The 11,601-nt window shown below is 39.3% G+C and overlaps 1 protein-coding gene and 1 pseudogene across 2 annotated transcripts in view; one reads left to right on the top strand and one right to left on the bottom strand.

Annotated features, from left to right (window-relative positions):
* The window catches only part of LOC103266921, a 4,915-nt pseudogene extending 4,238 nt beyond the window's left edge, over positions 1-677 (top strand).
* The window catches only part of LOC103266916 (dedicator of cytokinesis protein 7-like), a 69,224-nt gene extending 59,379 nt beyond the window's left edge, over positions 1-9,845 (bottom strand). For both annotated transcript variants that reach the window (XM_021715784.1, XM_008064530.2), the window contains exons 1-2: positions 9,681-9,845; positions 8,194-8,348 (exon numbers count right to left, since the gene is read on the bottom strand). In XM_021715784.1, the coding sequence (XP_021571459.1) occupies positions 8,194-8,348; positions 9,681-9,819 (294 nt within the window). In that variant the 5' untranslated portion in view covers positions 9,820-9,845. The remainder of the gene's footprint in view (positions 1-8,193; positions 8,349-9,680) is intronic.
* Between the last annotated feature and the right edge of the window lie 1,756 nt (positions 9,846-11,601).

The following is an 11,601-nucleotide window of genomic DNA, read 5'->3' as shown; positions in this document are numbered from 1 at the left end:
ATGATTCCAATCTTAAACAAGTACTTGAGAGGACAGAATGAAAAAGAAAACTCCCTATCTTTTTGTAATAGGCTAGGCTAAACTTGACTCCAAAACCTAAAAAGAATATTATGAGAAACAAAAATTCTAGGCAATCTTACTTACAAACATAAATACGCAAATCCTAAACAAAATATTAGCAAACCAAATCCATCAATATCATTAAAAAGTTTAGTTTGATTCAGGATTTCAAGGTTGGCTTAACATTAGAACATCAATTTAAACCAACAGCATGAAAAGATTAAAAAGGAGCGGTTCGGCAGCCCAGCTTCGCGAAGGCTCTCCGTGCCGCTGCCTGCAGGCACCCGGTAGGCGTCCTAGCCGCCGCCAAGAAGCCCAGGAGGAAGGTCAGCTCCGCCGAGGGGGCGGCGAAGGAGGAGCCCAGGAGGAGATCGGCGCGGTTGTCGGCTAAACCTGCTCCTGCCAAAGTGGAAGCAAAGCCAAAAAAGGCAGCGGGAAAGGATCAATCTTCAGATTAAAAAGTGCAAGCACAAGTGAAAAGGGGAGCGAAGGGAAAGCAGGCGGAAGTGGCTAACCGAGAAACTAAAGAAGAGTTACCTGCAGAAAATGGAGAAACTAAAACCGAAGAGAATCCAGCCTCTGATGAAGCAGGAGAGAAAGAAGCCAAGCCTGAATAATATCATATCCCATGTCTTATCAGTGGTCCCTGTCTCCCTTCTTGTACAATCCAAAGGAATATTTTTAACAACTATTTTGTGAATGAGAGTTTTTTAGTAGCTCTAGAAACATTTTTAAGAAGGAGGGAATCCCACCTCATCTCATTTTTTAAGTGTAAATGCTTTTTTTTAAGAGGTGAAATCATTCACTGGTTGTTTATTTTTTGGTACAACCAGAAAATAGTGTGGGATATGGAATTACAGGAGGCTTTGACTGTCTTGAGTATCAGCTTAACATTCCATAGATGAGGGTTCAGTTTTTATATCCTATAATGCAAAGTATACTAAGTGGCAATATGGATCACAGTCCTGCATTTAACGTCTTGAACATTTAAAATTACTTCTATTCCCATGTTGTTTTTTAGTAGAATTGTTTCCTAAAGAAAACCACTCCTTGATCATGGCTCTCCCTGTCAGAATTGTGTGCACTCTGTAACATCTTTGGTCGTGGTAGTCTTGTTTTCCTGATAACTTTGTTAATGTGTTGTGAAAGATTGAAAAACTGAGTATGTTGTGTATATGATAAATTGTGAATTGGTGGGATGTATGTAACAGCTTATCAACATTAGAAGATACTGGTACTTGATATCCTCTTAAGGAAAATTTGCCTCCAAATTTTAAGCTGGAAAGTCACTGGAATAGCTTTTTAAAAATAACAGTACATAGCTTTTCGATTTTCAGTATGTTAAGAACTGTGTACAAATTGAAATGTCTGTGTACTGATCCTCAACACAACCAATAAACTCAATTATGAAAGACTTTCAGAAAAAAAAAAAGATTAAAAAGCAAAGTAGGCCTGGTAGGATGGTTCTCACCTGTTATCCCAGCACTTTAAGAGGCTGAGGTGGGAGGATTGTTTGAGCTTGGGATTTTGAGAACAGCCTGGGCAACACAGCAAGTAAGACTTTGCCTCTAGAAAAATTTAAAAATTAGCAGGACGTGGTGGCACACACCTGTAGTCCCAGCTACATGGGAGGCAGAGGTGGAAGGATTGCCTGAGCCCAGGCGGTCGAGGCTGTGGTGAGCTGTGATTGTGCTGCTGCACTCCATCCTGGGCGACAGTGAGACCCCAAGTCAAACAAACAAACGAGCAAACAAAAAATCCACGAAATTTAATTACTGGTAGTAAGAACCACCACCACCACCACAGATTCAACTAGTATTCCTAATTAAAAAATAAAACACAGCCGGACTCGGTAGCTCAGCCTATAATCCCGTGCCTTTGGGAGGCTGAGGTGAGTAGATTGCCTGAGCCCGCGGGTTCGAGACCTGCCTGGGCAGCAAGACCTCATCTCTACAATAAATCAAAAAATCAGCCGGACATGGTAGCACGTGTCTGTAATTCCGGCTTCTCGGAAGGCTGAGGCGGAAGGATCGCCGGAGCTCAGCAGGCGAGGCTGCGGTGGCCAGGAGCGGCCACTGCACTCCAGTCTGGGCAACCGAGTGAGACACCAATTCAAAAAAATAAAAAAATAAAAAATAAAACACTTAGTAGGAGAAACAGAAGGAGACTTTCATAACACAAAAGAGGATATCTTTTATGAACCCAAAATTTACGGAACATACATTTAAAAATAAAATGTTGAAAGGTTTACCTTTAAAGATGTAAACATCACTACTTCTATTCAACACTGTACTGAAGGTACTAGCCAGTACAATAAGTTAAGAAAAAAAATTGAAAGGAAGAAACGGCATGGCTATTATTTACAGATTAGATGACTGTGTGTGTAAGAATCTACAGCTGTGCTATTAGTTTAGCAATTCTTCTGGAAATAGAAATCATTGCACAAATATCAATTCATTTTCACACAAAAGCAATTGATAATCAGTGAACAGAATTTTTGGAAAAAAAAAACATTTATAGAAACTTCAAAAAAATAACAAGGACCAATACTAAATCTACAAAAGATATGCTGGTCTTCCTTGGTGAAAACTATAAAAGATTATGTATTTATAGACATTAAAGGTGGCCTAAACAATTGGGAGAGCTATTGTGCTTTAAAAAAAATTGGATACTCAATAGTGTAAGAATATCAATTTTCCTCAAAATTGATCCATAATTCAATACAATCTCAGCCAAAATCCCAACAGGTTCATTGTTTTTTGTTTTATTTATTTATTTATTTTTATATTTTATTTTTTGGGTAGAAGATCTTACTCTGTCACCTTGAACTCCTGAGCTCAAGTGATTCTTCTGCTTCAGTCTCCTGAGTAGCTGGGATTACAGGCATGTGCCACCATTCTCAGCTAATTTTTAAATTTTTTTGTAGAGACAAGGTCTTGCTACATCGCTCAGGCTGGTCCCAAATCCCTGGCTCAAGCATCCTCCAACCTCAGCAACCCAAAGTGCTAGAATTATAGGAATGAGCCATCACGCCGAGTCTGTTTTATTTTAATGGAACTTTATTAGTTGATTTAAAAATCTGTGTAGATATACACACGGCCAAGAATTAGCCAAGAAAAAAATTTTAAATGGATAAGAACTTTCTCTACATGATAGAAAATACCCTTTTTTATAAATGGTGCTAAGATAATTTGACATAATATTAAATGTAAGTAAGTAAATAAATGAACCAGGACCCCAAAGTTACACTGTACATAAAAAAACCAATTCAGGTAGATTTCAGGATTAAATGTAAAAAGAAGAACAAAAAAGCACTTAGAATATAACATAGTAGAATGCCTTCCAAATCTTGAAATATGAAAACGTTTCTTCAATTATAAACAAAAATGCAAACTGCAAAGATCAACAAATCTAAATACTTTAAAATTAGGCATTCTCATCAGCAAATTCAACATTTAGTGTGAAACAGCAACCTACAGAGAATAAATATCTGAACCACTTATAACTGACATGGACTTGATCTAGAACATATAAAGTTCCAGAAATCATTAAACAAAGGCAGACAACCAAGTTGGGTGTGGTGGCACACACTTGTAGTCCCAGCCTCCCAGGAAGCTGAGGCAGAAGGATTGCTTGAGCTCAGGGGTGGAGGCTGCAGTGAGCTATGACTGTGCTGCAGTACTCCAGTCTGGGCAACAGAGCAAGACCCAGTCTCAAAAACAATAACAACAACAAACAAAACAAAGGCAGAAAACCAAATGGAGAACAGGCAAAATAAACTCTAGATACTTCAAAAGGGAAAATTCAAATGGTCAAACAATCCATATGAAAAAGTACACAACCTCATACGATATCGGGGAAATGAAAGATAAAAGGAGATGTAACTAAAAATGACCAGGTTGGCAAAGCTTTAAAAATATGACAACTCTAAGTATTATTATTATTTTTTTGAGTTGGAGTCTCACTCTGTCACCCAGACTAGAGGGCAGTGGCCGCTCCCGGCCACCACAGCCTTGACCTGCTGGGCTCCGGCGATCCTTCTGCCTCAGCCTTCCAAGTAGCCGGAATTACAGGCATGTGCTACCATGCCCGGCCGATTTTTGGCTTTATTGTAGAGATGAGGTCTCAGCAAGTTGCCCAGGCAGGTCGTGAATCCACGGGCTCAGGCAATCCACTCACCTCAGCCTCCCAAAGCACAGGATTACAGGCTGAGCCACCGAGTCTGGCTTGACAACTCTTAAGTATTGATGAACATGTGAAGGAATGGGAACTCTCATACTGTAGGTACAAGTGTAAATTAATTTTGGACAACAGTTGGCCATTATCTGGTAAAGATGAAGACGCACACAGTCTATGAACCAATAAGTTTCACCTCTAGGAAATACCCTAAATAAAAGTGAATACATGCGTATAGGATATATACAAAGAAAGTCCTTAGGACTGCTGTATGCAATAATGAAAGATCAGTAGAATGAGTAAAAAAACTGGTCTATAGTCAGGTAATAAAATATCAGCCAGAAATGAAAGTCAGTGAATTATAGCTATATTTTACAACATGAATGAATACTAAAAACATAAGGTAAAACTAAAATGTTTATAGATGCAAACTTAGACGGTGAAACTATAAACACAATTAAACCATTATTTCATTAGTACGGACAGTGAGGCATTCAGGGGCAGGGCTAGCGGTGGATGAGAGGAGGCACACTAAGACCTCCAGAGGGCTGCCAGTGTTCTCTTTTGGATCCCAAACGGTAATTTTAAAGCTGTTTGTTGTCTCAGGTTTAAAAACGTGTCCATCTATGTTCCATATTTTTTTTTCGTATGCAGTATACTTCACTGTAGGAAAGTTTAAACAACGACAAAGTAAGGTAATAAAATTGTGGTCAGTCTGAAGGGAGGGACAGGGCAGACTGGTAACTTCAAAGATGACTGAGTTGTGAGGTTTGATTTCTTAAGCTAAGCAGTGAGTACGCTGCTATTTCTTTTATTGTTATAGTTTATACATGCACTTTATATATTCTTTTATAGGTATAATGTCACCAAAAGTACAAGTGATAAAAAATATTGACATATTAAAATTTATAATTAAAAACTTTTACACTTCAGTCAGGCGTGGTGCTCATGCCCGTAATCCCAGCACTTTGGGAGGCGGAGGCAAGAGGACTGCCTGAGTGCAGGAGTTCGAGGCCAGCCTGAGCAACTTGGTAAGACCACATCTTTACAATAAATTAAAAAATGAGCTGAGTGTGGTGGTGAGCACCTATGGTTCCAGCTACTTGGAAGGCTGAGGCGGAAGGATCGCCTGAGCCCAGCAGGTGGAGGCTGTGGTGGCTTGGAGCATGCCACTGCCCTCCAGCCTGGGTGACAGGATGCGACTCCGACTGAAACAAACAAACCAACAAATAAAACTTTCATACTTCAAATAACAATATGAAGAAAGTTCAACAATTAATTCACAGGAAATATTTATAAATGACATATCTGGTAAAAGATTTGTAACCAGAATAAAGAACTCCTTCAATTCAACAAGAAGATGAATTACACTATTTTAAAATAGCAAAAGATTTTAATAGACTTGTCTCGAAAGAAGATATACCAAAAAAGATATGCTAATAAGCATATGAAAAGATGCTCTTTAGACACTTAGGGGAAGGCAAATCAAAACCACATAAGACTCCACTTCACACCCACTAAAGCAGCTAACAAACAGATGGATGATAACAAGTACTGGTGAGGATTTGGAGAACAGGAACTCCTGATCACTGCTGACGAAAATAAGACATGGTGCAGCCACACTGAGAAAAGAGCTTAAAGGTTTCCCAAAATGTTAATCACAGATATACAAGCCATACATATGACCCAGCAAACCCACTCGTAGGTATCTACCCAAGAGAGATGAAAACATATGTACACACACAGACTTGTACCCAAACATTCACAGCAACATTATTCCTCACAGCTAAAACGTGGAAATGATCCAACTGTTGATCAACTGACACATGGATAAACAAATGCTGGTATATTACTACAGTGGAGTTTTTTGGTAATAACAAAGGAAAGAAGTACCAATACATGCTATAACATGGATGAATCTCAAACATGCGTAGTCAAAAGGTCACATAGTATATAATTCCATTTATATGAAATATCCAGAACAGGCAATTCTACACAGCTAGAAAGTAGATGAGTTGCTGTTTAGGGCTGGGGTAGGAGTGACTGCTAACAGCATAAGGATTCTTCTCTCAGTGAAGGAAACGTATTAAAATCTGATGGTGATGGTGATAGCTGTGCAATTCTGCAAATACACTAAAAACCATTCAAGTATACTCTTAAAATAGGTAATTTTTAAAATATGCAAACCACATCTTAATTAAGCTATTTAAAAGTCGTCAAGTAGGGTACCTTCCATTAATATTACTGCATTTTTTTCTGAAAGAATGTTATGTAAAAATTCTTGCCACGGCCGAGAGCAATGGTGCACAAATGGAATCCCAGCACATTTGGAGGCTAAGACGGGAGGACTGCTTGAGCCCAGGAGTTCAGGACCAGCCTGGGCAACATAGGGAGACCTTGTCACTACAAAAAAATTTAAAAATTAGCCAGGTGTGGTGACATGCATCTGTAGTCCCAGCTACTTGAGAGGCTAAGGCAGAAAGATCACCTGAGACCAGGAGGTCAAGGCTGCAGTGAGCCGTGACGGTGCTACCGCACTCCATCCTGGGCAACAGAATAAGACTCCTGACTCAAAAACTAAAAAGCCAAACTTTTACCAGCCACAGAGGCTCAGCCTGTAATCCCAGCACTTTGGAAGGCTGAGGCAGGACTGCTTGAGCCCAGGAGTTCGAGACCAGTCTGGGCAAGACAGTAAGACGCTGTCTCTACTGAAAATAAAAAATTTAGTCAAGTGTGATGGTGGTGCTTGTAGTCCCAGCTACCAAGAAGGCTGAGCTGGAGGATCACTTGAGGCCAGGAGTTTGTGGAGTTCAAGGTTGCAATGAGCTATGATCGCACTGCTGCACTCCAGCCTGGGTGACAGAGCAAGACTCGATCTCTATTTTTTTTAAAAATTCTCTCAGAACCTAATCTTGCTCCACTGACAGCTTGGTTCCTCCCTGGCACTACATCTTCCCTCTTTAAGGGAGGAAAAGTACAGGGGAGGAGTAAATATCAATTTTTTTTGAAACATAAGTGTAAATCCCCATAGATTAAAAAATTCTCAATTGCTAAGTAACTGCAAATATTTCTTAGGGCTGATAAAGAATAAAATGTCTCTTAAAATAAAGAAAATGAACTATATATCATGTGACAATTTTCAAAATTCTGAATGACAGAATACAGAACTTTCTCTTTTTTTGAGTTGGAGTCTCACTCTATTGCCCAGACTGGAGTGCAGTGGAACGCTCCGGGCCATTGCAGCCTCGACCTGCTGGGTTCCTGCGATCCTTCCGCCTCCGCCTTCCAAGTAGCTGGAACTACAGGCGCGCGCTACCATGCCTGGCTGATTTTTTGATTTATTGTAAAGATGAGGTCTCGCCAAGTTGCCCAGGTGGGTTTCGAACCCGCGAGCTAGGGCAATCCACTCACCTCGGCCTCCCAAAGCACAGAATTACAGGCTGAGCCACCGAGCCTGGCTACCGGGCTTTATTTCATAAGACTTGAGGTAATTTTAAACAGTTTGGTAGAAAATAGGTAATATTCTGGGAACTTCAATGTTTTCATAAAAACTCAGAAGCCAGGCTCGGTGGCTCAGCCTGTAATCCCGTGCTTTGGGAGGCTGAGGTGAGTGAATTCCCTGAGCCCGCGGGTTCGAGACCCGCATGGGTAACTTGGCGAGACCTCATCTCTACAATAAATCAAAATGAGCCGGGTGTGGTAGCGTGCGCCTGTAGTTCCAACTACTTGGAAGGCTGAGACGGAAGGATCGCTGGAGCCCAGCAGGTCGAGGCTGTGGTGACCGGAAGCAGCCACTGCACTCCAGTCTGGGTGACAGAGTGAGACTCCAACTCAGAAACAAAAAAAAAACCTCAGAGTACTTTTGCATCAGCTGATAAATAATCTCAGTAATTTAAGATCAATGTCTTGTAAATATTTGTCTTTCCAGAAACAATTTCTGTAGGTGGATTGTTTTACCGTCGATGTGAGGAGGAAACTGCCAGGCCTTGTGAGTTGAGGCACGGATGTTCCAGCTATTGCCATGGCAACGGTCTGGCTTATCATACTTCCGCTCTCACTTTCATAATCATCAGTGGCTACACAAATTGGCCTTCCTCGCTGATTGTGTGTTTCTGAAGAAAAAAAAACCAAAATAAATTACAAAACTGTCTGGCTCAACTAACAGTTTATTGAGCATGAAATTCCTTTTCCCATTCTCCATTATTCTTTAAAAGAAACACCTGCTACCATAAAATAGTTATCATTAGGTTTATGTCTTTTAGATAATATTTTAAGTATTTTAAACATAACTCATCTCTAGGGTAATAATTTATAGTTTGCAGAAAAAAACATACAAGTAAAACAAGATATAATAATATAAATATTTCTGCCCTCAGGTAAGGAAACTCATGCTAGTGATCCAGATACTGGAAGACTACACTCAACTACTAGACCCTTAAAGGCAAAGAGCTGGTTAGCTTTGTAGCACCAGCAGCTGCTGAAATTCTTCTTTATTTTTTTGAGTTGGAGTCTCACACTCTGTCGCCCAGGCTGGAGTGCAAAGGCACACTCACAGCCTCTGCAGCCTCGACCTGCTGGGCTCAGGAGATCCTTCCACCTCAGCCTTCCAAGTAGCTGAACTACAGGCACGTGCCACCATGCCCAGATAATTTTTTATTTATTTATTGTAGAGATGAGGTCTCACCAAGTTGCCAAGGCTGGTTTCAAACCCCTGGGCTCAGGCAATCCTCTCACCTCGGCCTCCCAAAGTGCTGGGATTATAGGCATGAGTTACCATGCCTGGCCTGAAATTCTTAATCCATGTTAGATGCTCATGAAATCTTTTTGTTTTATTGAACTGCAAGTACTTTATCAGGCTGCTTGCTAGTATAAATTCCTTCATTTGCCCTAAAGAAGATACTACTGCAACCTAAATTCTACAATTAAGTAAATACTAAATTTGAGTAAATTCCAATTTAAGTAAATTCTAAATACAGAAAACAAGAGCAATAAAACTTTGTGGGGTCTAGTTTTGAAGAAGCAATATGATATTGACTTATTAACCCAATGTTAGTAGTAAACATAATTCTTATATTTGGTTGAATATTAATCTCAATGACATACATGAATAAAATCAAAACTGAGGTTGGCAGACAGGTTAAGTTTTCTTGTACCTTTTTCAGATGCACAGTACACTTTCACATAAACCTAATTCCTAGAAGGTAGGTATAGAATTGCTATAAGATCCTTATTTTAAAATTCAACATTAAGAACTACTTATAGGAATCTTGTAGTGAATTCTCTCAATAGTTAAGATTTTTTAGCAAGATGATTAAATACGGAAGTTTACTTTTCTCAGTGCACATTATCTTATTTTCCTAAAATAAGATCTTTCCCCTTGATATATGTTCTAAAATTGTAAACATGAGTTTTGCTTTTAAATCTGACCGAATTACACTAAGTACCTGTGAAATCATACAGCTGAGGGACAGTTTCCATGATAATACCAATCAGAGGTAGATACAGCATAGCCACCCGAGCTTTTATCTGAGGGTCAGAGTACCGTGGGTCTGAGTCATGGCTGGAAAGCAAATTGTGTACCATATTGATGACTTTCTTATGCAATCCAAACAGTCTATTTAAAAAGAAGAAGAAGAAAAAGGAGTAAGGTCACAAAGATTAGTTAATATCTTTAAAACAAACAGTCAGTCAAGGTACTGAAAAAATTCTGTTTAATTTCTTAACTTTGCCATATATTTGAATGCACTCCTGAAAACATTTATCATTAAAAAATTAAATGTATCAAGTATATAAAATAACAATTGAGAAAAAGGAAATGCTATACAAATTCACTGGAGTAAATCTGAATATTTTAATATTAACTCCTTATTGGTATATTTGATCAAAGAACTTAAGACTACTTACAGTTACATTCTGAAGTAAAACAAGGTACATTTTAAGTAGCTGTAAATTTCATTTCATCAAACGAGATCTTTTCACATTTACCAAAAGTAAATTATTTTATTTTGCTGAAAGAAAACTCCTCTATCTCATGGATTATGTCATCCACAGGCTGGGGTTGCCTTTGACATCTCTATTTATTTTACTTTTTTTAAAATTTAAAGATGTGGAGTATAATTCAAGATGAGGTATACAAGTCGTCATTGTACAGGTAAAATTTGGTCCTCCCTTTGGTCCCCACTTTGCCTGGTTAGAGATAAGGTACCCTTATTGATGTTGTGTCCCATCCCCTTCTACCCTGGCAATATCCCGCTACTGCCAATCCCTTTCTTATAGCGTTATGGTAAATGTCCAGGGTCCACTTATGAGTGAGAACATGTGGTACTCTGTTCTTTGTTTCTGTGACAGATCACCGAATATTATAGACTCTAAACCCATCCAAGTTGCTGTTAAGTCCACATGTTTGTCTTTCTTTATGGCTGCGTAATATTCTATTATGTATGTACTACTTTTTTTTGGTCTAGTTCAGTATTGACAGGCAGCATAGTTGGTTCTATGTTTTTGCTATTATCATCAGAGAAATGCAAATCAAAACCATATTGAGATACTACCTAATCCCAGTAAGAATGGCCATCATTAATAAAACAAACCATGGATGCTGGCGAGGATGCGAAGAAAAAGGAACGCTACTACACCGCTGGTGGGAATGCAGACTAGTGCAGCCTCTTAGGAAAACAGTGTGGTGATTTCTAAAAGAACTAGACATTGACCTCCCATATGACCCAGCAATCTACCTACTGGGAATATACCCGGAGGAACTCAAATCATTCTACAAATAAGATACTTGCACACGCATATTTATTGCAGCACTATCCACAATAGCAAAGACATCTCTATTTAAACTGAACTTCTTTCTCACATACTTCATGTGGTCCTTACAACTTTTCTAGACTCCCAATTCCCCTCAGTTTCAACTGGGCTAATATAACAGCAAGGGCCACTGTCACCTTAACATTTCCCGTCTCTCTACTTAGATGGAAGGCACTTTGACTAAGCAAACCATTCTGTTAAAAATACACCCACAGCCACTTCAGCAGCCTCTGCTGTGCACCCAGCAGCAGTTTCAGATCCCACTCCCCTTAAGCTTCTTATATCAACTGCTACAGAAGACCTGAACCTCCAACCTCTCTTAGGAAAGAAAGGCCATTCTGCATTTGCTCTGGATAGATCTTTCAACGCATCTCCATTTTCAAACCTACTAAATCATCTTTCCTTTTTGTTTCAGAAAAAGGACCATCTCACAAAAAGTAATTTCTCCGTATGTTCAAATGAACCCCATCTTTCTTCAGTAGCTTCAATGTCTCCCCTCATTAAGTTCTTCCTGTTTTTTTCAGATATGCCTTTCTTATCTTGAAAATACATCTG

This window comes from Carlito syrichta, unplaced genomic scaffold, assembly GCF_000164805.1.
Source record: "Carlito syrichta isolate Samal-C Ts95f unplaced genomic scaffold, Tarsius_syrichta-2.0.1 Scaffold307669, whole genome shotgun sequence".
NCBI classification, from domain to species: Eukaryota; Metazoa; Chordata; class Mammalia; order Primates; family Tarsiidae; genus Carlito; species Carlito syrichta.
This window is presented reverse-complemented; position numbering and strand designations above follow the sequence as displayed.